The 26,308-nt window shown below is 45.5% G+C and overlaps 3 protein-coding genes across 3 annotated transcripts in view; 1 reads left to right on the forward strand and 2 right to left on the reverse strand.

The window, feature by feature from the left end:
* LOC121287789 (hemoglobin subunit beta-like) overlaps positions 1-26,308 on the reverse strand; it is a 394,963-nt gene that overhangs the window by 211,949 nt on the left and 156,706 nt on the right. The gene's annotated exons all lie outside the window — the stretch shown is intronic.
* Positions 6,999-8,476, forward strand: LOC121287785 (hemoglobin subunit beta-like). The gene is made up of 3 exons (XM_041205708.1): positions 6,999-7,160; positions 7,402-7,594; positions 8,094-8,476. The coding sequence occupies exons 1-3, from the start codon at positions 7,069-7,071 to the stop codon at positions 8,220-8,222; spliced, it is 414 nt and encodes a 137-aa protein (XP_041061642.1). The 5' UTR covers positions 6,999-7,068; the 3' UTR covers positions 8,223-8,476.
* On the reverse strand, positions 23,827-25,131 carry LOC121287778 (hemoglobin subunit alpha-like). The gene is made up of 3 exons (XM_041205693.1): positions 24,959-25,131; positions 24,453-24,660; positions 23,827-24,152 (listed from the first exon to the last, which is right to left on the reverse strand). The coding sequence occupies exons 1-3, from the start codon at positions 25,060-25,062 to the stop codon at positions 24,027-24,029; spliced, it is 438 nt and encodes a 145-aa protein (XP_041061627.1). The 5' UTR covers positions 25,063-25,131; the 3' UTR covers positions 23,827-24,026.

Here is a 26,308-nt window from a genome sequence, read left to right on the forward strand (position 1 = left end):
CAGCCCACAGCTGCCACTGTCGCTAACACCTCCTCCTGCACATGAGGGCTGTGTTCCTCATCCAGGGTCCCTGAATCTAAAACCTCACAAGGAATCATCAACGTGAAAGTACCTAAGTTTTTACTTGCTGAACTAGTCTGATGTGACAATGCTTTCTCACACAGGTTTCTCTTTTCTTGTTGTCTGAGGCAATCCGTGGCTCCTGGGAGTGGGTCCACACATCTGGGACCTGTGAGAGAAACAAGAGAAGCTTAGTACAGGAATTCATGCAAACACTCATCATCCCTCAGTGATGTTTCTGAACACTGCAACCAATTCACAGCATGCCGTCAGACTAGGCTTTCCTCACAGATTCAGTGCCACCCTTACACCATCTAAAGTGCCCCCCACACCCAGAAAACAATCATTCACCAAGATCCACCACCATGACAACCAATGCCACAATATTCTTGAGAGAGCCTCCTCCATGGCCCTTAGCACCTGTAAGGGGGGATTTGCTGTCACCCACACGTCCCCTCTATCACAACCTGGTAATTTCCATGGCCCTCTCCTCCATGGACAATACTGAGAGCAGCATTGGCTCCCACTCTGGGTTTTCTCACTTTATTCAGATGTCGTGTTCTCGCTTCTCCTGCATTGACAAGAGGGAGAGGGTGATGAAACGGTTCAGTCGTACCTAGAAAACCTCCTGCTTTGAAATGACATTTCCTTTTTGGCAGCACATATACATTAACAGCAGTTACTGAATCAGTGGCCTGGACACAAATTGCTCCGAGGTTGTGTCCCCCAGGTGATTTTCTTGCTGCATGTTGTGATCCAAGGGGGAACACGGAGTAGATGGGAGTCCCTGTAACTTTGTCAGTAACTGGAGGGTTTGTGGCACTGCACCTGGATACTCCTTCAAGGCGCTGACCACCTTTGCAATCTGTGTCCATGCCTTCTTGGATATGATGGGGTTAGCTTGCTTGCAGCTAGGCAGGAAGAGTACCACCAGGAGATCAAGACCTTGGTTCATAATCTTAGCATCAGCGTGTCCCAGATCTCCCGGCTGCTGACTCCTTCAGCCATCCTGTTATTGGATTAGAAGGGATACTTGGGTCACTATGTGTTTTCTCCAAGTGTGTGGTGCATGAATAACTTGAGAAGATGCCATGATATTGAGGGGACGGTGTTTAACAGGCTTGTTGCCTCAACATTGTACGAGTGCCAGGGCAGCATGCCTTGAAATTGAAAGGCTACTATGTAAGGGGCCAGAGCTCCTTGAAGAACACACATGCCATGGCATGAGGCAAGATTGGGAGTAGCCAAGGGATTATTCAATGTCTGGCCTCTGATTGTTGAGATTGCAGACAGATGGGAGTTGTAAGGGGTAGTGGAGTGAAGATCTGAATGTGAGGTTAAGCCCTTGAACTGGGTTGCTATGCCCACTTGCAGAGCTGTGCTGTGAGCTGCTGCATGTTCACTTGGCAGAATGCAGAGATTTCAGGGAACAGCAGCAAAACGCTGGTCAAGCAGTGTCCTCAGATCTAGGACACCACAGGCAGTAGAGGAGGACAGATTCACTCTTGTGAATCTCCTCTGTACTCACTCCTGTGCCTTCACGTTCTTCCTCTCAAGTATGATGTCCAGAACTGCAGGCAGTACCACTAGGTTGGCAAGTGGCATTGCCGTGGAGAATTCACCACTGATGGTGACTGACAGTTAACCGCCAAGCATTGTTTGAAATTTAAACCAGGCAGCTTGACCCAGATCGGTCAAGGCATTGCCCTGAGGAATGAATCAGTGAATGGCTGTCATTTGTTTTGTTTAACTGAAACAGGCGCAATGTGTGTATATGCTTTTTCTGTCTGCAAAGAACAGGGCCCTGTGTATTAATATATGTAGCTTCCAGTATACACAAGTGTGCCACATTGTGAGCCTGACTGACAATCTTAATTTGGTTGTCAGCATTATTCTTAGCACACTGAGGACTACTTAGCAAATGTCCAATCGTGGAATCCAGTCTAATGTTGCACGCTGTGTTTTGAGTTTTGCAAGCACGCGCTGGTTGGGTATGGTCTGTACCCTGTACCCTTCAGCTCAACAAATAAATGTACATTTTGCCTAAGCTGCTGGTACATGTTTGATTGACAAATTATGGGGATAGGGTCATCAGCATAAAATGGGCAGATGCCATTTGTGATGTGTTGTAGGTTGGTGCTAGGAATGTCAGAATGGTAAGGTTGGATTAGCTACAGAATTGTATTGTTTTGTAAAAGTAGTAATTTCTTTATAGCCACTTTCCTCACATCAGTTGATTGCTCTGGGATTATTTATCCTTAGAGATTCAGCATTGGGCCTCCAATTTCACTGTTGCTATAGTCACTCTGCCAACTGCATGCAAACGTAATGAAACTGCATTTATACAGCACCATTCATGATCTTCTAAATCACTTTGCAACCAATTCAGTGCTTTTGAGTTGTAGTCGCCACTGGTCTAATGTAGGGAATATTATCAAGTGGCAGAGTAGGCTCGAGGGGCCAAATAGCCTGCTCCTGCTCTTAAAATGTAAGTTCATATGTCATTTAGATGGATGAGATGAGCTGCAATAGATGGCATTTCTGATCCTTAATTATCTTCCAAACAGAGGCTGGAGTTCTGCTAATTTTGTTGGAAATGGAAGTTTACCAAGTGGGCTTTGTGGGGTGAAGTTGCCAGGACAGGAGTGTGTAATAGGCTCATAGTGAATCAATAATCTGTTTTACACTGCACAGGATTCTCGATTCCCATTGACACAAATCTTGTCCTTTTATATACTGACCTGTTACCCTACTCTATCTTGGTGCTTATGATGAATTTTTTGAGGTATGAAATATGGGGTGGAATTTTCTATGCCTTTATGTGTCAAGCATGATCAGTGGTGTGAGTGGAGAATATGGCGAGAGGCCAAAAATAGGATTCATGATGTGGTGAAACCAGTTTGCAAGCGTCTGCTCTGTCTGTCAATGGCAGGCTGTGTTTTCCGCAGTTCAATATTGGGAAGCTCATTGTACTATATCTGCACGTCATTCCCACCTGAATCATCCCCCACGCTGGATCATCCAAAGACACTGACCCATTTCACAACAGCATATATAAGGTGTGCACTTGGCAGGCTGCACTTTGAGGGGATCCCGGAGGAGAGTGTACAGTAAGGTCATGCAGCACTCAGCAGGGTCATCTGTTGTAAATCAAGGTTGAGAAGGCTTGGGGTGGACAAGGGCTAGACTGCATTCGAGGTGAGTTGCGGGGGACAAGTGTGCCCTACCGTTGAGGCGAGTAGTGGGGCTGTAAGGGCTGCACTGCAGTTGATGGTAGTGCACAAGCATGTGCGATGTGGTGAGGAGGGATGCATTAGGGAAACCTTGTATAAAGTTTGTACAAGGACCATCCCTCCCCAGGTCAGGCGCAGGCACATTAATCTGCTTGGAGTCAGGCCTCTAGCTTACCTGCCCACACAAACAACGCAGAGGCATGAAAGTGCCACCAAATGCTCCTGAACTTTTCACCCCCCCCCCGGCACAGATGCAAACTATTGATCATTTTAGTTGACAGCAGAACAATTGGATGACTGGGCACATTGTACAGTCTCCTTGCTAAAGCTGGCCATGGAGCAGTCATTGGTAGAGGTGCTCACAGCTCCTTACAATGTCAGCATCCTGGTTTGGACCAGTCTCCCCCATGGTTCAAGCTAACAGTGCAGCCTTGCTGTGTGGGTTAGGAGAATGTCTGTGCCTGAGCTGAGAGCACAGCATGCAGTCCAATGGGCAAAGCTGCTGCCAATTGGTCAGGTGGACAGGGGCAGAGGTGGATGTGGTTTCGGGCAGCCATGTAGTGCACTAAACTCTGGCCGCCCAAATGGTTGCTGACACTCTCCAGGATGCATTAAGAAGCCTTCAGACTTAACCAAGAGGGATTCTTAGCATAACCAAGCTAGCCCAGGCATCTCTCTTTCATCCTGCAGGAGGAGTACATCAGGAACATGGAGCCTGGTGAATTAGTTGTACGCCTCACAGCATACAGAGAGAGAAGACGAAGGAGGAGAGAGTGACGGAGTTACCTGGCTGCGCAGAGGGAGAAGCATCACCCTCTGGAAGAAGGGGCGGCTGGGGCACCTGCAGATACCACTGAAGAGTCACAGTGAGCTGTCACTGGTCGGCACCTAGCTAGAGCCAGGGTTTACAGACGCTACATCTCCTACCTGCAGATGACAGAGAACCCATGTCACTGAAGACTGTGCATGTCTAGGGAGCTGATCAGTCACATCTGCCAGTTGCTGCAGGATTTGGTGCCATGGGGACACGGAGGGCAACCATTGCCAGTGGCTGTGAAAGTGACAGCTGCGCTCAATTTCTACCCCAGTGGCTCCTTTCAGTGCTCTACAGATGACCTCTGTGGGACATCACAAGCCTCCACCCTCAAATACATCCATGAGATCACAGATGCCACCTTCGCCAAGGACACACAATTTGTGGCAGGTTTCCACTGCATCCGAAAGGTGTTCGAGGGATGTGTCACTAAACCTGGGGCCTGCAAACCTTTTGCCTTTTGGGGCTAAGTGGTCGTGGCGTCTGGAATGATGAAATGGCTAGGTGAGGCATGGCAGGCAAATGAGAGCCCACCCACCATTGAAACAGCATGTTTCCCAGGAATGCATGATTAATGAGGCAGGATTGGGATTGGCAAAAACCCACCATTGCGGCCGGTGGGAAAAACATACTTTTTCCCATCTGCACCACACCTAGTGGAAATCTGGGACACTTACATCCATGGTGATAAGGCTATGTTGCGAGGAGAAATTGAAAATATATTGTGGTGAGAACCAGCAAACAGTAGAGTCTCCAGACTTGCTGACCAAGCAAACACAAACACTTTTGTAAACCATTCAGTCTTTGTCCTCTGGCTTCTTAAAGGATGTGTCGCAGAGAGGCACCTGAGGGCTCCAACTCTTCTCACTAACAGTGAAGACTTATTTTGTACAATTATGCCAGTTTGTTGCTGAGGAATAATTTTTTCTTTCTATTGTGTGACATTACTGATAAAATAGAATCCAATTGCGCCCCTTCTATGAAATAATGGACTTGAACTTCCACAGAGTGGAAATTCCAATGGGACTGCTACTTCACTCCTCCTCTCCTTCACTGAAATCCAGATGATCCTTTGACACCAGACTTTCTGATGCAGACTGGGTTGGAACTGCATAGGGCACTGCGCTCCTGAGAGATTCAGTTGAGGGCTATGTAGTTGGATGCAGGGAGGCCATGACCCCTTTTTACATTACGAGATGCCATTAATCATGTTGGTTTAAAGCCCCCGCCACTCTCAAACCAGGGAGAAGCTAGGTTTGTAACGTCAATGAGCAGGTTTGGGGAGGGGGGGTGTGGGGTGCCATTAATTGTCAGTGTTAGGGTTGTCAGGGGCTTGGATTAGACGGTCAGTGCTAAGGGTGGGGAGGTGGGGGTTGGGTGGTCAGGGTGGGGTGTTTATTCAGGGGTGGTCAGTCAAGGGGTGCACTCGAGGAGGCTGAAGTTGGGGGTGGGAAGTGGGGATGGTGCAGGCTTGGGGTGTGTATGTGAGCAGCTGCTGTCAAAGGGAGTTAAGTCAGGGGGTGCAGTCAGGGGTGGGGAGGGTGCTGTTGGGGGGAGTGTGCAATCACGGGGAGCGCACAAGCATGGTGTGGTGTGCTGTTGATGAGTGCAGTCAGTGTGGTAGTATCGGGGGGTTGAAGTTGGGGGTGGTTTAGTTAGGGTGTCCTGTGGGGGTTGGGGGGTGAGGGTAGGGATGTCTCATGGGACTTTAGAGGGGTAGCCGAGGTGTTGGGGGAGCTTGAAGGAGTTGGCGTAGTTGGGGAGCTGGAGGCTCACTTGGGTGTGTGGAGGATGATCCCGTGGGGGTCAGAGTGGTGTAGCGGGGGGTGGGGATAGTCAGGGGCCCGAAGGAGTTTGGGAATGGTCAGAACAATAGTTACCCAGAAGCTCGAAGTGGCCTAAATTTTTTGGCTGACTATTGTTGTATGAGAGTTGGAACCATCCAAAATTTTGTGACTTAAATCAAAGTATTCGATGGTTCCTGGTGCCGGACAAGTGCCCATTGGAAGTCTGAACTTCCTGGGCAATTGCCGCGCAATCCTTACCTGGGAACTGCCTGGGGAGTTCTCCGGAGCATGTTTGGGGTACCCACCAGTTACACTGCTCTGGAGTTCAGAGGTTATGGGCACCCAGATGAGAGAAAGTCTTCTACTTCTATCGAAAGGAAAAGATCTTGTGCAGTTTAACTGGGCTGCAAGTATTGAATCTTTCCCCCAAATATGAATTTCCTATCAGCGTGTTGATATGTTGTAATGTGCAGAACATTTCACTGAGGGCTGAGGCAGTCATAGATATCAATGTTATCACCTGCACAGTGTTATAAATAACCAATGGGATATTTTCCTGTCCAATTCACAATATTACATGAAGCTGATACAGTAAAATTTGTATTGTCCCTGGTTTGTTTAATGGTCCTAGTGGCATCACCTATAGGACACACACAAACTAACACTGCCTTAATGTTAATGACCCATGCTACATATATATCAGAGGATATTTGTAACCAGGTGCCAACAATGTGTGTTATCATTCCTTTCTGTGATTGTTTGGTAAATTAGTTAGTGAATCTTGAACAGGGAAAAATGTCATGCATGACTGAGGGGGAGGGTTAAAGGGACAGGCGGGTGGAATAAGGGAGAAGCAAAAGGGCCCATGACTTCTCTCTCTGGCCCTCTTCTTAACATATTATTCAGCAAAATAGTACAACTACTCTTTGCGATGAGTGAACACAAGAGAGGCAGGAAGGACTGAATATTTAACATGTGTTTATCTTAACACTCAAACACAGAAGAGTGCTGCCCAGCGATAGAGAAGAGGGTCCCACCTACCAATCAGTCAGCCTATTATATTGGAATTTTGCTTTGGGACATGCCCTATTGCAGACTATAAAAATCAGACAGAAACTGCAGATCAACACAGCCTTTTTGTACGAGCTACTGCGGTGAGATATTAACAGCCAAAATGGTGCACTGGACTCAAGAAGAGAAAGAGGAAATCACCCACGCATGGGGCAGTATCGATAAAATCAAACTTATATCCAGTGCCCTTGGAAGGTATAGTGTGAATACAGTTTGATTTTAATGTAATTCATTATTCTTTGCACAAACGTTGTGGTGATGGGTGTTTATTGCTACGTGATTAGGGAATTAGTATTAAAGGTTTCATTGAAGTTCCAGTCAAACTGATGTAAAGCTTAACTTTTTATTAGTTCAAATGATTCACTAATTCGATTTGAGATTTAAATTCAATCTAGTGTTTGATGTTAATTTGAATTTTTATGCTTTTTCCCTCCAGGATGTTTAAGGTTTATCCCTGGACTTTCCGCTACTTTAAAGACCGACATGGATTTACTGTTCAAGGACATGCAGCTAAAGTGTCTGGTGCTCTGGATACTGCGGTCAGCCATTTGGATGATGTCAAGTCGCACTTTAAGGTGCTCAGCAGCAAGCACGCTGATGAGTTGTATGTGGATGCTGGAAGCTTCCATGTAAGAAACTAATCTTTTTTAAATATATGTTCCATTTTTACTAAAGTTATGCTGTAAATGAAAGCTAATTCCAGAATTAGAGTTGACATGACAATGAAATAAAGTAGACTGAGACTTCCTGAAAGAGGGAAAGTATTGCTTTGGGGTTATCTGGTTTCCACTGAAAAAGAGAGTCTCATTCCCCTTTTGCTGCAAAGTCAGGTGAAGCCATAACTCTGGACATGGAGTGCACAGGTTCACAAAACTTAAATACATCAACTGGTTCCAGGTTGTCCTCACATCTTCTCATTGGCTCGTACAATGTTTTACACAAGATTACAAGCTGATCTTAATGAATATTTGTTTTCACTGTTCCATGTATGCAGAGATTTTTCCTGGAGTGATTAACTTTCCCGTTTAATATTTTCTGACAAAATCTTTTGGTGCTTTAAATTTTAAATTTAACCCATTAGCATACATTTTGTTTCAAATTAGATAATGGATCTTTGTTTTCTCATAGCTGCTGACTGACTGCATCATTATCGAAATGGCTTGGTCCAAGAAGGACAAGTTCACCCCTCACATCCATGCAACTTGGGATAAATTTTTTAAGGTGGTGGTCGATGCTATATCCAAGCAGTACATTTAAATCCAAGATGACATAAACCCTTCAGCTTTGATCAAGCAATGCAATTGATGAAAATGTTCCCTTATCAACACCTATAAAAATCTCTGTGCTCTTCTTACAAAAATAAATAACAAGTTATGTTCAAATAAAACTGATGCATTCTTGAAAACAATGTTCCTCTTTATATGCTAATTCTGACTCAAATTCCTGAAAATATCTCCATGTATTTTCCTTCAATTGCTGAGAACAACAATAAAGAATCAATATTAACCTGACATTTGTCATATGTGAAATCTTCATTTAACTTTATTATAAACCATAAATACACATGAGGTAACACGGTGAGATGAAAATTGAGGATCCATTTCTCAGTCAGTTCTGAAATCTCCACCTGTAATTTATTAAATAAAACTATTAATTTTAATCAACATTTCATCAGTTAATTTTCAGAACATCAGAAAGACTGATGACTCCTTGGAGGAATCCAATAAGAATCAAACCTCCCCTGCACCCTTTGAGATTGGACTGAAAACAGGGGTGAAAGAAAGAGTCAAAATACAGCAATCATAGGGGATTCGATAGTGAGGGTCATAGACAATACCACTATGCCCCGCCTCGCCATGAGATTGATCATGGTCGACGCTGATAAGGGTTTTTCTAGGCTTCAGGTTGAAATGTTGAAATAGACAGAAGCATGGTAGGTAGAGGTCAATATGGAGAAGTGTGAATTGACACATGTGAGGAGAACTAATATGGAGTGACAGTATGTATTACATGACACAATTCTGAAAAATGTAATTGAGCCAAAAAACCCACACTAAATCCTAAATGTGACAGAAAAAGTTGATTCGGCAGTTAAAAATAGCTTGCGGGTTACTCAGCTTTATAAAGAGGGGAATATTATATAAAGCGAACTCGATCATGCTAAAACTTCATAAATCATTGGTCAGGCCTCAGCTGGAATGCTGTGGGCATTTGTGGGCAGCACACTTTCCTGAATTCAAGGGCAGAATTCTTCCCACATCGGGCAAGCGTCCCGACGTCATCGCGCACTCTCGCGATATTTCACTCGGTTGGCACGTGTAAGAGGCGGTAGCAATTAAGAGGCCTAGTAAGGCCCTTAATTAATTAATTGAAGAAAAGTTTTCACTGCCCATCCAACTGTTCGGTTGGCGGGCAGGCAAATAGGTCAAGTGGCCTTTGCATTTTTTGCGAAACCTCATCTAGGGTCAGGATGTTTTGACCAGTGATTTAAAGGAATATATAAACCGTTAAAACTAATTTTTATCAAGTGCTTGCTCATGTGACAGAGTCATGTTTTCCTTGGCCAGGATTTTCCTGTTGGCGAGCAGAGGGCGGGACCTGCTTGCCGACGTGTAAAATAACGCAGGATGACATCGGGCAGAACCCTCGATATCACCCCACCCCATTTAAATTTTCTGGAAGGTGGGGGCTCAGCAAAATCAGCTGCGCACCCGCCGATCTGTCAATGGCCAATCGAGGCCATTGACAGAGTCATTTAAGTAATTAATGGACCTGCCCGAACAACCTTAAGGTTTGTGGGCAGGCCAGGAGCCCTGATGGGAATTAGAAAAAGCATGAGACCTCATCCACCAGCGGGATGAGATTTCATGTAGGTTTTGTAAAAATTTAATTAAAGTTTTTAAAAAGGTGATGGACATGTCCCAACTCACGTGGCAGTGTCACATGAGGGGACATGTCAGGAGGAATTTTATTCTTTAACTTGAGCTTGAATTTGTGACTTCAGCAGTTGACATATTTCTGTAACAACTCCCTTGTAAAAGTGCAGATGTGTCAAACATTGGTCGTTGCTGAAGTTCAGACAGGAAAGTTACTCCCTGAGCACCCTATGTTGATATGGCCTTCACTGAGAGCCCTTCTCCTCCTCCATCGATTCCCTTTTCCAGCAGCTTCTCCTGTTCTGAATGGCTTCCACTCATTCTCCCAGTTATACTCAGTTCCAAGAGAAAGACCAGGCCTACTAGTGCAGCCATATCTGGGAGCAACTGGTTTGTGCAATAGCCCTGAAGTCAGCAAAATGTCCTTCAACATTGCCCAAACCGCTCTCTGTGCACTTTTGCAACTTGTAACACTATGGAAAGCAGCAAAAACAAGTGGCATTGCAGCAGCAGCCAGAAGAAATAAACAGACAACCAACCTGTAAGTAGTGAATGATCTATTTAAATAGCACTTGTGTGGGAATCGGTCATGCTGCTTAACACTGCAACGTTAAGAGAAGGTGTTAGCTGGATCGTGGGGCTCCAAAATGGCACTTTCAGTCACAAAATAGACTTGCACACTGATTGACATCAGCATTTGTCTGCTCTACACATTTCTGTCAGAGTTGTTGGATTGGCTGCTGGTGAATGGGCTGCTTTGTCCTGGATGGTGTTGAGCTTCTTGAGGTTTGTTGCAGCTGTCCTCATCCAGGCAATAGGAGAATATTCCATCACACTCCTGACTTCCGCTTGTAGGTTGTAGAGAAGATTCTGGAGCCAGGACGTGAGTCACTCACTGTAGAATACCTGCCCCCTGACCTGCTCTAATAGCCACATGACTGGTGTAGTTGAGTGTCTGGTTAGTAGCAATCCCCTGAATATTGAGAGTGGAATATTTGGAAATGTCATTGGATTTTAATTGGAAGTAGTTGGACTCTTTGTCCTTGGAAATGGTCACTGCCTGCCATTTTTGTGGCAAAATTTGCCTCTTACCTGCCCAATTTGTCCAGATATTGCTGCATATGGACATGGAATGCTTCAGTATCTCAGGAGTCGTGAATGGTGCTGAACAATGAGCGATCATTCACAAACATTCCACCTTCTGATCTTATGTTGAAGGGAAGGTCATTGATGATGTAACTGAAGATGGTTGGGCCTAGGACACTTCCCTGAGGAGCTCCTGGGACTGTGATGATGACCTCAAAGTACCACAACCATCTTCCTTTGTGCTAGGTATGACACAAACCAGTGGAGCGTTTTCCCCCTGATTCTATTGACTTCAATTTTGCCAGGGCTCCTTGATGCCACATTCAGTCAGATGTTGCCTTGATGTCAAGGGCTTTCACGTTCACCTCAGCTGTTGAATTCAGCTGTTTTGTGCCTGTTTGGGCCAAGGCTGTAATGGGGTCAGGAACTAATGGTTCACTAATATCCTTTAGGGAATGAAATCGGCCATCTTCACCCTGCCTGGCTAACAAGTGATTTCAGATCCACAGTAATGTTGTTGACTCTTAACTGCACTCTGGATAGGCTGAGCAAGCCACTCAGTTCAATGGCATTTAGGGATAGGCAACATATGCTGGCCTTGCCAGGTTTGCCCACATTCCAAGAGCGAATTTAAAAAAAAACTGAGTGATCCTGGCAGAAAACATTGTTTTCAAGCATCAGTGAGCAGGTTATTGCTGAGCAAGAGCCATTTGATGCCATAGTTGATGACTCCTTCGATCACTTTGCTGATGATCGAAATTAGACAGATCGGGCATTAATTGGCCTGATTGGTCTTGTCCCGGTTTTGTGGGCAGGTCATACCTGGGCAATTTTCTACATAACTGGGTAGATGCCAGTGTTGTAGCTGTACTGGAACAGCTTGGCTAGGGGCACGACAAATTCTGGAGCACAACTCTTCAGTAGTATTGTTGGAATATTGTCAGGGCCCATCACCTTTGCAGTATCTAGTGCCTTCAGCCCTTTCTTGATATCACGTGGAGTGAATCAAATTGGTTGAAGACTGACACCCCTGATCTTAGGACTGTGGAAGAATCTGAGATGGATCATCGATTCTGCACTTATAGCTGAAGTTGGTTACAAATGCTTGAGGCATGCGTGAAAGCCATGGCTCTGGCTGTCGGCCCCTCAGCTATTGCTGCTTGTTCGAAAACACACAGCAAGGCCATATTCTTCCTGAAGTGCACCTGGCCCTCCAAAGGGGCCTCGTGGTGAGCAGGACATTTTGCTGGTTTACCCTCTAGAGCCACAGTATGGAGGGCCATCATTTCTAATGCGCCACCATTTTCCGCAAGTGAGCTCCTTCTTTACCACCTTCGTTAACTGGGTGAGATGATGTCAGGGGCTGTGCCGATCCCACTTGGGTTCAGGGAGGCAAGCCTCGACATATCTTCTCCTTCCAGGTTTTCATGGAGATGCACGCGGCGAGATGATGGAGTGGGGGTTATCCATCAATCAACAGGGCACCATCTATCATGTCTTCTGGACAACAGACTGTGTGCGGTGCCAACATGCAAGGAGGTGGGTCATGTTTGGAAAAACTGCCCTGCTTCCCAGGCTGCCCATACCACTCAGGCAGTAGAGCCTGACACCACTGCATCTCCCTCACTACCCCAACTCAACCCTCTGTTGAAGTCGGTCTATGTGGAAGGAAGGTGGGACATAAAACGAAAAACATCATGGCGAGTCCCTTTGAAAATGCAAACCGGTCCATGATTGAATCCATGCTTGTCCCCATGCCTGTGAGTGTACCAATGCCCATAGGTAATGCTGGCAGTGATCCTGTGGCCACACATGAGTCTGAGGTTAAATTCATTCTGACGAGGCCTAAACATTCCTAGGGCCTGACTTAGGTTCAGGAACGAGGGAGCGAGGAAGGGTGCAGAGCTGGAGGCTTCGACTGATATTGGCCCATACATTGGGTGGTTGGGTGGTGGCAGGAGAGGGGAAGATCTCCTCTCCCCATCTTTGACTTTGGCGCAAAGCGCTTCAATATCGGGGACAGAAACTGGCTGTCAGAAGTTTCACAGTGATAATATCAACTATCTCTCAAAGATTAAAAATTAGTACAAATCCCTCTCCCTGGCAATTGCCTGACACTGAACCAGGCTGTTTGCAACCTCAGTTCCATATTTGATTTTGTCTGTGCCTGTGTCCTTACTTGCTGCAAGTCCCAATCACCCATCAAACCTAGCTCCCTGACCTACACATTTAAGCAAATTCTGGTCTTAAAATTCTCAGTCCTGTTTTCAAATTCCTCCATGGCCTCACGCCTCGCTATCTCTGTAATCTCCTTCAGCCCATAACCCTTCCAGATATCTACACTCCTCTAATTCTGGCCTCTTGAGTATCCCTGATTTTAATGGCTCCGCCATTTTTTAAATTCATTCATGGGATGTGGACGTCGCTGGCTAGGCCAGTATTTATTGCCCATCCCTATTTGCCCTTGAAGGTGGTGGTGAGTTCTGTCTTTGAAGTGCTGCAGTCCATGTGGTGTAGCTACCCCATAGCACTGTTAGGGAAGCAGTTCCACGATTTTGACCCAGTGACAGTGAAGGAATGGCGATAAATTTCCAAATCAGGATGGTGTGTTGCTTGGAGGGGAACTTCCATGTGGTGGTGTTCTCATGTGTCTGCTGCCTTTGCCCTTCTAGATGGTAGTGGTCATGGGTTTGGAAGGTGCTGTCTAAGGAGGCTTGGTGGTTTCCTGCAGTGCATCTTGCAGATGGTGCACGATGCTGCCACTGTGTGATAGTGGCAGAGGGAGTGAATGCTATTGGATCAAGCGGGCTGATTTGTCCTGGATGGTGTCATGCTTCTTGAATGTTGTTGGAGCTGCACTCATCCAGACAAGTAGAGAGTATTCCATCACCCTCCTGCCTTGTGTCTTGTGGACAGGCTTTGGGGAGCCAGGAAGTGAGTTACTCACTGCAGGATTCCCAGCCTCTGACCTGCTCCAGTAGCCACCGTATTTATGTGGCTAGTCAAGTTCAATGGTAACCCCTAGAATGTTGATAGTAGGAGATTCAGTGATGGTAATGCCATTGAATGTCAAGGTGTGATGGTTAGATTCTCTCTTGTTGGAGATGGTCATTGCCTGGCACTTGTGTAGACTGAATGTTACTTGAAACTTGTCAGCCCAAGCCTGGATATTGTGCTGGTCTTGCTGCATTTGGACATGGACAGCTTCAGTATCTGACAAGTTGTAAATGGTGCTGAACATTGTGCAATCACCAGCGAACATCCCTACTTCTGACCTTATGATGGAGGGAAGTTCATTGATGAAGCAGCTGGACATGGTTGGCTGTGGCTTCTCATGCCTAAGAAAATAAGAAATGGGAGCAGATGCAGACAATACTGCCTGTTCCATCATTCAGTACAATCATGGCTGATCTTCAGTATCAACTCCATTTTCCTGCCTGCTCCCCAAATCCCTTGATTCCCTGAGAGACCACAAATCTGTCTATTTTAGCCTTAAATATATTCAGTGATGGAGCTTGCACAGTCCTCTGGGGCAGAGAATTCCAAAGATTCATAATCCTTGGAATGAAAAAATTTCTCCTCATATAAGTGTGAATGCCCTGATTTAGGATTGTGCCCCATTGTTCTAGATTCGCAGCCACGGAAAACAAGCTCTCAGTCTTTACCATGTCAAGCCCCTTCAGACAATAACTACCGAAATTTCTTCACTCCTAGATTAATCTCTATTTCTGTGATGTGACTTTTGTTTTCTACTGTGAAGGTACTGAATACTGCCTTGGCCCTGAGCTCTGGAATTCCCTCTCTAAACCACTCTGCCTCTCCACCTCACTTTACTCCTTTAAGGTGCTCCTCAAAATCTACCTCTTTAACCAAGCTTTTGTTCAACTGTCCCAATATTTCCTGTTGTGGCTCGGTGTCATATTTTGTTTTACAATCGCTCTGTGAAATGCCTTGGGATGTTTTATGATATTAAAGGCAGCATATAAACCATTCTTGTCCAACCTTTTCACTTGGTGGGAGGGACACATTGCATTTTTCCTCTCATTCAAGGGGCCGATGAGCACTTTTCAGAAAGACTAGGTTTGGCACAACTTTAAACATGAATTTCAAAAATAGTTGTGGCATTAAGAAAAGAAACAATTGCTGAGCAAAAATAAAGCAATAAATTGCTAAATTAAAAAAGGGTAATTAATAAACAGCATGTGTATGGTGATGAGAGTGGTGAGAAACCTGAGACTGGGAATAAGGCAGCCTCTCTCTCTCACCCCACCCCTACACACATATACTCACGCACTCTCTCATTCTCACAAACACACTCTCTCTCACACACACTCACTTACTCACTCCCGCACATACACACTCAATCACTCTGTCTCCCACACTCACTCACTCTCTCAGCCCCACATATGCACAATCTCACTCTCACTTTTTCACTCCCACACACATTTGGTCTCTCAACAGCCCCCCCACACTCACTCACTCACGCACACACGTGCTCAATCACTGTTACCCACACACACTCAATCACTCTCTTATTCCTACACACACATTCTCTCTCTCTCTCTCATACACGCGCACTTTCTCACTCCCACACACAGGCTCTCAACCACCGCCAAACACACACGCAATCATTCCCACCCATACTCACGCTTTCACTGTCTCACTCACTCTCTCACTCCCCTACACACTCTCTCACTTCCAAACACACACACACTCTCTCTCTCTCTCACAAACACACACGCACACACACACAGACACACACACACTCACTCTCTCATTCCCACACACACACATTCACTCAATCTCTCACAAGCCAGCCAACATCTTCCTACTGCTGCTCCAACGAACCTGGGCTCTGCAGTATCTTACTCCTGGGCCCTGCAGCCAGCCTATCTTTCCCAGACCCTGGCAGCCTCTCCTTCCAGGAGCCCTGGAACTCTCACCAACTATGGCACTCTTTCTCTCTCGTCCCTCCCCATCCTGAAAGGAAACCTCTTTCTCCCCAGCAAACTTACTGCCACTGGTGTTCGCTGCTCCTCCAATAACAGACTGTTTCTCTCACAAGTGAGCCTACCAGCAGCAAATGTGGGAGAGGAGCGGACAGTAATTGGAGGAGCAGTTCCTCGCAGAATCTTTTACTCCAATTTACCAATGGCCTCGGCTGCACTGTGATTCTGTGAAATGGGGAAGGCCATTTCACACTGTCTGATAGCCTTGAACCACATCCAGTCAGCCCCTGTAAACCATTTGTATAGAACAAACATACATTCTTTACTGTCTCCAAAATGACAATACCCAGTCTCTGCACTGGTATTAATGTACAAGAACACAATTATCAGCCCACCGGGGGGCTGATTGTGCTGTGGCCTTTGTCTAACTAATACCATTAAGCTGTAACTGATAGTAAAAATATATCAACTCTGCTGATTTGAACCTTGGTGGAGAAGCGCCTGGATTGCACAGCGTTTGCTCCCTGCATGCATAATAAAGGAACCACTTGAATATTGCAGCTGGACTCCGAGTGTTGAAATTTTGTACCAGAGTATTCCTCGAACCTTTCAGCTGGCGCTGCGATAGGGTACAAAAGATGCAGGACACCAATGGGGAACCAGGACGAGTCACAGTGTGAGTACATTTTTATTCATACTGAATCCGACTCCGTTCGGACCCAGGAAGTGTCAGGCGCTCCGCATATCCGAAACCTAGGCTCCAGGCAATAGACAAGAACAGATATGATGAGCTAGGAAGATGGGCCACCGGGGTAGATAACCACATGGGGAAAACTAAGATAAAGGTGTTGGCAGTGGAGGTTACAGACCCCACTGAAACAGTGGGACACTGCGACAGCCATCCCTAAACCCGAGGTGTGCTGTAATTGTAAAAAACCGAACATAAAATATTTACAACTTTAGATGTAGCCAATGGATTTTCGCCAATAACACTGGACCAGGAATCCCAAGATAAATTGACTTTCACAGTGGGAGGGAGACAGTTTACCTGGTCGAGGGTCCCACAGGGATTCCACAACAGCCCAAACATCTTCCATCGGGTCACGAGTGAGAAGCTGAGTCAGTGCAACGTAGAGTCTTACAGCAGTACAATCTTACAATATGTAGATGATATCCTAATAGCATCAGAATCAGAAAGGGGCCTCACTGGAGCTCTCCTGGTAGTCTTAAGGACACTGAAAAATGCTGGATTTATAATAAACACCAAAAAGGCGCAAACACTGATTAGGTAAATAGGACACGAGATCCGTCAGGGAAATAAGATCCTACCATAGGACAGGAAAATAACCATCACGGACATAAGGGGGGTCCGAAAGGTCATGGGGCTGTTCAACTACTGCCACAACTTCCTACCCCAGTTTGCAGCAACGGCCACGCCGAAACTGAGGTTCGTAAAGGGAGGAAAGCCCAGGATAGAAAAGATCAAATGGGGACCAGAGCAAGAGACAGCGTATACAGAGTTGAAGGCTGGTCTCATGTCAGCACCGGCCCTCACACTATCCGACATGTCCCAACCGTTCCACGTTTACAGCTGGTGGGGATATTTACAAAGCAGCAGTGACACAGCAACGAGGAGAAAGTATGAGACCCTTAGCATATTATTCCACTCAGCAGCCCCCTGTAGCGAAGGGACTGGCTAGGTGCATGGCAGCGCTAGATTGTGCCGCGTGGGCAGTCCAGGTGTTTGAAACTGTCACCGTGTCTGGATAAATAATACTGCACACCCAGCATACTTTAGTGAAGTTGTTAAACACTGGGAAACTGAAAGCAGTGTCAGACCCCAGACAGGCAGCATGGGAAGCTGTGTTACTGCCAAAAGATAAGGCAGTACAGATCATAAGGGATACTAAAGTTAATTCAGCAGACGGATTGATGTCTGAAGGGGAACTGCACCAGTGTCAGATGAGATTAGACCAAAAGGTGGAGGGGGGCATCTCAGCTGAACTACCTCAAAACCCAGATTTGATCCTCTATGAGAATGGATCTAGAAGATACATAAATGAGCAGTTTCAGACTGGGTGGGCAGTCATAGACAAGAACGAAGAGGCTATCCTAAAAGATGGATTAGAAGGGGCCCTGTCAGCTCAGGTAGCCGAACTGATTCCCCTTACGGAGGCCCTCAAAGCAGCTAACGGCAAGAGGGTGATCGTGTATACTGACAGCTGGTATGCATTCGGGGTAGTCCACAACTACATGGCAGCATGGAATAGGAGGGGATTCATCACCTCAGGATGGGGGCACATAAGGCACGAGAATGTAGTACGAGAGTTAGTCGAAGCAGCTCTGGCGCCTGCAGAGGCAGCAGTTATTAAAATACAGGCACATAGGAAGGTGGAAAACCAGCAACAAAGGGGTAAGATGCTGGCAGATGCAGCAGCCTAAGAGGCAGCCGAGAAAGAGGAACCGCGCATAGTCTGGGTGCTGCATATAGCCCAGAGGAGATGAATGTGCAGAAGTTACAGGCTGATACAGATCCCGAGGAGAAGGAAAAATAGAGAAGGGCAGGGGCCACCACTGGAAAGGACGGAATTTGGAGGAAAGGGTTGTTAGCAATGGCCCCGAATAGTATACAATATACCCTGTTGAAACTGTATCACGAACCAAACCACAGCGGACGGGGCAGTATGCTCAGTAGGCAGCTTCAGAACTGGTGGTAGGCTGGCATTGGCAGGGATGTAGCCAAGTATTATTAGAGAGGCAACATTTGCGTCCAGCATAACCCTGGCAAACCAATCAAAGTAAGGCTATCACATCAGTCGCGTTCCAAGGGCCCATGGGAAAACCTACAGATAGACTTTATGGGACCACTTCCGACAGCTGGGGAAAGAAATACTGCCTGATCATAATTGACCAGTTCACTAGATAGGTGGAGGCTTTCCCCACTAGGGACTGCAGCACCACCATGGTGACAAAGATCCTCGCTTTTGAAGTAGTACTAAGGTGGGGAATCCCTTTACAAATAGATTTGGATCAAGAAACGCATTTTACGGGCAGTGTTATGAAAAGGACATGTGAGCTGCTCGGGGTAAAACAGCAAATTCTCGTACCTTAACATCTGCCAAGCTCAGGGATGGGTAGAACATATGAACCGCACATTAAAAAACGCTATTGGAACGGAAATCACAGCAACTGGTAGGGGATGAGTGGATGTGCTCCCCTGCATATTGATGTGACTGAGGGCTGCCGCTAACAGGACAACCGGGTTAACCCCTTATGAGTTGATGACCGGGAGGGCTATGCACTTGCCAGGGGGCATAGGCACCAGAAGCGAGGATATGGGACCCATCAGAGATAAAATTAAAAACTATTTTTAGCAATTGAATGCACAGCTAAAGGTATTATAACAGCAAGTGAAGAACCAACAGGCTATCAGGGATTCAGAAGAGAGTACAAAGGGGGGACACCCTTCACCACCAGCTGAGGTTGGAGACATGGTGTTTGTTCAAATCACCCCTAGCCAACCAGGTTTTGCACCAAAATGGACTGGATGGTACAAAATTATTTTGACCAGCGATTCATGTGCCTGAGTCGATATGAAGGGAAAAGGTAGGTTGAATCACTGGTCGCCACTGTAAAGGTATGATGTGAGTAAGAAAGACTGAATTACCGGGCAGTGGGGGGAAACTGAACAACGAGCAGTCCATACTGTGTTAGCCAAGTGGTTTAGGATTCATTCCCAATCTGGAGGACTGGCCATCTGAAAGACAAAGTGGGAATCCACAACTACGGGGAGGGTCACCGTGGGCTTTGTACAAGGAGGGGTGAAAAGGAGAAAGCTGCCTCTTATATACAACCTAACCCTTGGTGATCACCAGCAATATGCTTCATTACAGAAATGACAATAACTGGGTAACCTCCACGCCAAGATGGAAAAAGCTGGGTGTCAATAATCATTACCAGGGCCCTGGCTATCGCAGCCACCAGCATACAGAATGTAATCCGTGAAGCAGCGGCCGGTATGGGCTTATACTACAAGAATGTCAGCGACGGATATTGCGTGAAAGGAGGTGTGAATGTCACGATGGAATGGTCAATGCTCTTCAAGTGTGGCACTGGGTTTATGCAACTATCCATTGGAATGAGCAATGGAGAGAGCCTAGGGCAGAGCTCGCATATGGGAATGGAACTCCGATGGGAAAACGAGGGCCCAACATGCTTCAAGATCAGTAATGGTTCGGATGGATCCTGGACATATGGGAAGGGAGCACAGGTCTTGATAGAATGTATGAGAGATTTTTCGTAATTTTTACCTTCACTCCCCGGGACAACAACAACTGGGGTCACTGTGACGGGGAGGAGGATTTGGGAATGACAGATACCTGGCATTGGATCTTGAAGCACAAACACGCGGAGTTGACAACAATGGCAGACCCCTTGACTGACACCACCTCGCTATCACAGGACACAATGACACCACAGAGACTATCTTGCCCAGCCATGACCCCTGAGCCACAGAATGGACTGGTACTGTATATGGACGGTGGACTATTGTTTGATAACGTTAAACATGAATTTGTACCAGTAATTGTGAACCTGGCAGGTATACAACTGCCTGAGTATTGCAGTAACCAAGTGTCCTGATGAAAACTATACAAGTGACTGAGTAAGACTGTGATTAATCAGGCGGCCGACGCCACGGGCGCCACTAGATTCAGGGGACCTGCTGCTTTCCACCACCAGAAGAGAGGGTTAGTTAACAATGTACTGACAGGGGTGAACACAGGGACTTCCCTGGTAAACTCTCTCGACATTCAAGGAATCAACTGCGAGGTCACAAATCTTAAAGGAATCATGAGGCAGCGAGGGGCAGTGAAATGGCAGGGGCCCAAGGGGGCAAGAGTGTGGCATCTTTATTGGAAAGTGTACACGTTATAGAGAGCCATGCTAAAACTGTCAATTAATAGAAAGGGAGGAACGACAAGAGGACAGCACCCAAAAAAGCCAGCTGTGCCACGATTACGGCCAGTGGATGATCAGGTAATTAAGGCACAATCTGGCCCAGATCCAAAGGATGGAGGTACCGGGCTGGATCAACAGTGCCCGGTTGTGGGGGATGGCCAAGAACCCAGGCGTCATTGATGCCTGTACATTGAAAGGAATGACCAGGGTGTATCCGGTGATTCAGAAGTGCACCAAAAACCAAATGAACGTGATAGGCAAGGTATTGGCAATCCCCTCAGTCACAGCAGACATGGACCCGTATCCTCAGTACCAAGTGGAGAACATTGGGTTAATTCGAGACAATGACTCCCTCCAGTACTACCCTATAGACATGCAAGCCACACACAAGAATGAGATCATACACGGGCTATCATTGAGCAGGTGCAGGAGGAAAGATATCTTCACGATTTGCCCCCATCCAATCAGAACGGGGGGGGCTGCTGGACGAATGCGGATCCAACCGAACGGAGGGTTGTATGTTAGAAATTACTCACAGAGAAAACCATCACACCTGCTCGATACAAGGGAAAGGGGAAATACTGTGTGACAAGTACTGAGCTTTCATACACATACAAGAGCCTCCATTGCAACATCACCACCCCCAACTTCTGCTTTAAACCCGGCTTCCGGTTACTATCGGACACACACGAATGGTGTACATCCAACAAAGGGGTCAGGTCTCAGTCATCACCTCCGACACACTCCATGATACCCTGGAACAGGATGAGGAAATTAAGCAGGCCCCAATTCACCACATTCCCGAAAGTCTCACAAAGATTAAAGGTGACTTATGAAAGGTGATGAAACAGTATCACGTGTTACAGGCAGTGTTTAAACGGCTAATCAATGACACGGAAGAGCAATTGAGAGATCTGACATGGTGGGATTAAGTGTGGGACTGGGGGCTGAATGTGGATATACATCCCTGGATAAGAATAATCTCTCATATACTCATCGCAGGGCAGCTAGTGTTAGCATTGGCGTGAGGAATTGCAGCATGTCGCATCTGTAAGAAGGAAGGCCTTAGGCATAGGACAAAAATAATGTTAAAGGAGCAACAGCGGCTGCTGGGACACAACACAATATTAATGTAGTAGGGTCCCAGCCTCCCGTCTTGTTGGCTGTGCACCATCAGAATGACAGGAATCTTGGGCATTAGTAAGCTTAAAAACTTGGGGAGAGGTCCGGGTGATGCCATGGCCCATAGGACTTGCTCAGATCGGTACCACTGGAGCCATGACAGAACCATCGGGCAAAGATAAATTGGCTAGCTTAACCTAACCGTTACGCACCCGAAAGGGGGGACTGCAGATGCAGATAATTTGGAATTATTTTAAAGTGCCAGCCAGGACCAGCAGCTCGGGCACCAGATCATACACAGACAATCACAGCCTTACGTGAAAGCTAAAAACCTGTAGAAAAGGCTCAGCTGTAAAGTTGCAATGAGGAAAAGGGACACGGGATATCTTGATCATTATAGGAAGGATGTGATAGCACTGGAGAAGGTGCAGAGGAGATTCACCAGGATGTTGCCTGGGCTGATAGATTTAAGTTGTGAAGAGAGGTTGGATAGACTTGGGTTGCTTTCGTTGGAGCAGAGAAGACTGAGGGGCGACCTGATCGAGGTGCACAAGATTATAAGGGGCATGGACAGGGTGGATAGGGAGCAGCTGTTCCCTTTACTTGAAGGGTCAGTCACAAGGGGGCATAAGTTCAAGGTGAGGGGCTGGAGGTTTAGGGGGTATGTCTGGAATGCACTGCCTGGGAGGGTGGGGGAGGTGGGTTGCCTCACATCCTTTAAAAAGTATCTGGATGAGCACTTGGCATGTCATAACATTCAAGGCTATGGGCCAAGTGCTGGTAAATGGGATTAGGTAGGTAGTTCAGGTGTTTCTCACGTGTCAGTGCAAACTTGATGGGCCAAATGGCCTCATCTGCACTGTGATTCTGTGAACTGGGGAAGGCCATTTCACACTGTCTGATGGCCTCGAACCACATCCAGTCAGCTCCTGTAAACCTTTTGTACAGAACAAACATTCATTCTTTACTATCTCCCAAAAGGACAATGCTTAGTCTCTGCACTGCAATTACTGAACAAGAACACAATTATCAGCCTACCGGCGGGGGGAATCCGTGTGCTGTGACCTTTGTCTAACTAATACCATTAAGCTGGAACTGATAGTAAAAAAATAAATAAACTCTGCTCATTTGAACTTCTGTGGAGAAGCACCTGGATTGCCCAGCGTTTGCTCCCTGCACGTGTAATAAAGGAACTACTTGAACCTTGCATCTGGACTCCGAGTGTTGAAATTTTGTACCAGAGTATTCCTCAGACCTTTCACCTAGAAAGGAGAACGCAGGCTGAAAGAGAAGTTTAGGAGTGATATCAGGGTGTTCTTTTTAAAGAAAGAATGCTGAACAACTGGGAAAGATTCCCAGAGAATAGAGACTTAAATATCGGAATCAATTGGGTATTGCCATGGGAGGTTTTTAGATGAACCCTTAATCAAAGAAAAGAAATGCTCTAACGGAGCTACTGGTAGACCATGAAGCACCAAGTAAGTTAACATTTTAAATTTTATCTAAGCAAACTTGGTAATAGTTAACTTAATTATTTTTTTAAAAAAACAAATTTAAAATGTAATCCTTGTTATGAAGGTAGCTTTTATTACATTGGTCTCTGTGTACAGATCACATAAGACAGAAATACTCTTAGTTCTGATTGAATGAAGTACTGCTATAAATCTGTTTATTTCCGAGTGCAAGACCACCAATGGCTTTATAGTTGCTAAAATGTCTTTACATCACTATTTGTTCTTCCCACTTAGGTTGTCATGTAAAAGTTCAGGTACAGGCTGCACTTGTAGAAATAATTAAGAGTAAAAAAACTTGTCTTCCTTTTTCTTAAGTGCAATGTCTTTATGTAAATCACACGCAGCAGACTAGGTATCATTGATGAAAGCAAATGTTTATTGTTCCTCAGTAACAATTAGAAAATGGAAAAAACTAATGAAATATGCAAACTAGATTAAACAGTGGGAGCTACAGCAAAATTAAGTTTGTTTACAAGAACGAGGATTTATTGCCTTGCAGGGAAGGTGCACACAGAGGTTTGAAGGATGTGAATCAAACTGCTTTCTGCTGCATTTCTAACGATACTGGGAGCTCAGTTCTTGGCAAATTATAGTAAGCAACTTATCCAGAGCGCAGTGGGTAGCAGGACCGAACTCACCCAGGTGGCAGGCCACGGTTACCAAGATACATGTAGCAAGTGTCTGTAAAAAAAAAGAGAAAATGAATTGGAAACAACGTTCCCTCTATTTTTGTGGAGTTCCTGATTTGGAGTGTGCACCCCAGATGGAGTATTGGTCGGAAGCTGTTCCTCATTCTTTAAAAAAAATGAGAAATGAATAGCGGACGTTTATACTTTTACCGCCATAAATTTGTGTACAGGCCTGAAGTATTTACAGACTGACATTTCCATTGGAAATGCAGCAATCGAAATGTCCAATTACAGTTCTGATCAGAGTTTGGTCAGATGGACACCAGGAAGAATCTGTGAAGTGGATACGTACCGGGAAGTTTTGAGGATCCACCAGAAGATCATGGCCATGTTTGGCGGCAAGCGGTTCCAGGTGAGTATGCAGATCATCCAAGTGCCCAATCGCTTTGGCCACAGCTCCGAGTACTTTAGCACCGTGGACTCTGACCCGAGGGCCGGCAGCACTGTAGTCAGTGAACTCACTGAAATAAATCTTGGATGCAGGATGAGTTAGAAACAACCTTTAGGAACATAAAAGAAACCATTATTCCATTTTTGAAACCTACAATACCTAGCCCAATCCAGTATCCCAATTCTACTATTTAAAGTTTCTTCTGGAATACAAGGAAAAGGAATCTCAGGAAGATTCATGTTAGTTCGTATTAAAACCACCAAACACTGCTTTAGAAAGTTGTTGCTTTTATGTAGAAATTTTCGTTTCATTTACCTCATGATTCTAGAACAAAATAAATCAAATATTCATCATCACAGATTCCCGTCAAAAATGGATTGAACAGAATACAAATCTAACTAAATTACCTGGCCAAAGATTCTGCACCGAAAGCTTCCGCATGCTGCGACAAAACCTTGCCGACCTCAGCGAGCGCAGTCCGGTCGGCTGCAGTGAATTGTTTGCTTGGCATTATTACTGCTCTCGTTACTCTTCCAGTCTTAACACTTTCGAGCTGTCCGTGGTCGGCTTTCGCCTGTTTTTATTGCATTTCTCCTAGGCCCGCCCTCCAGTCCCCATTTATCTGATTGGCTGCTGGTCTCCTTTTCGTTTTGTTGGATTTATTGCAAATGCAATGATAAGATGCAACATTGAATGAGAAAGAACCAATGATCACTTCCATTTGCAACTGTTAGCAAAGATAGCCCGAGTTTGAGAAATGCTACCAAACTCCACCTTCTGCACATTTCATTTGAAACAAGTTTCAATGGTTTAAATTATTCAGTTAATAAATACACTATAATAGACCAGTACAAATACGGCATGTATAGCAAAACAGATGGTAGGCAGTTAGTGTGAGTTAGTGCTAATTGTAAGGTGAGCAATTAATTGCAATCAGAGGACATTAAATGTCTGGATTCCTACCTCCGCAGCAAACACTGCTGAGCACCACTGGACATATTCACTTTTACTTACTGTCAACATAGAATAATATTCTTAACTCACAACCCTTTTTAGTTTGTTGTGAGCCAATCTTTTTGTGGTATTCTCATTGTTAAAGGGGACACTTGTCAGAAACACAATTATTTTGTGGCAAATGTCACTGATTGCTTCAAACAAAATAGACACACAACTCTTCTCTCGATATATCCATCATTACACTGGCCTAAAATGTCACTTTTATTGCTGTATTTAATTTTAATGCCTGTTGATCAGCAAACATTAAATACCACATCATTTCTCTTTTACGCCAGTTGATTCATCTGCTCTTTCTAGGCTGTGTTCAGCCACAATATTAGAAGATGCTAAATTACCAAAGGGCAGTGTCAAACAGCATCCATCACACAGCTTGATGTTAACATTATGGGTAATGCTCACTCTCTGCCGAACTAATTATGAGGAGAGTATCTTGAAATATTAAAGAGCAGTAAAGTATTCTACAAATAATCTCTAAGAAGGAATGAATAAATACCAGGTGGCTCCTGTTGAGAGGAGCTGATACTGAGTTACCGGCAGGTTATTGGATAAGCTTGGATGCTGAACAAGGACTTCTCATTTGCTTTTACAAAAAAGGATATTTGGGAGGAGGTAAATCCTGAATTGGTTAGAAGTGAAGAGAGAACAAGGTCATTTCTCATCTAACAATTGCTAAGGTCCATCTGGTTTGTTTTCTATGATCTAGGAAGTTGTACGATATAATGATATTCGACAATTCATAT

The sequence above is a fragment of the Carcharodon carcharias genome, chromosome 15, assembly GCF_017639515.1.
Source record: "Carcharodon carcharias isolate sCarCar2 chromosome 15, sCarCar2.pri, whole genome shotgun sequence".
NCBI classification, from domain to species: domain Eukaryota; kingdom Metazoa; phylum Chordata; class Chondrichthyes; order Lamniformes; family Lamnidae; genus Carcharodon; species Carcharodon carcharias.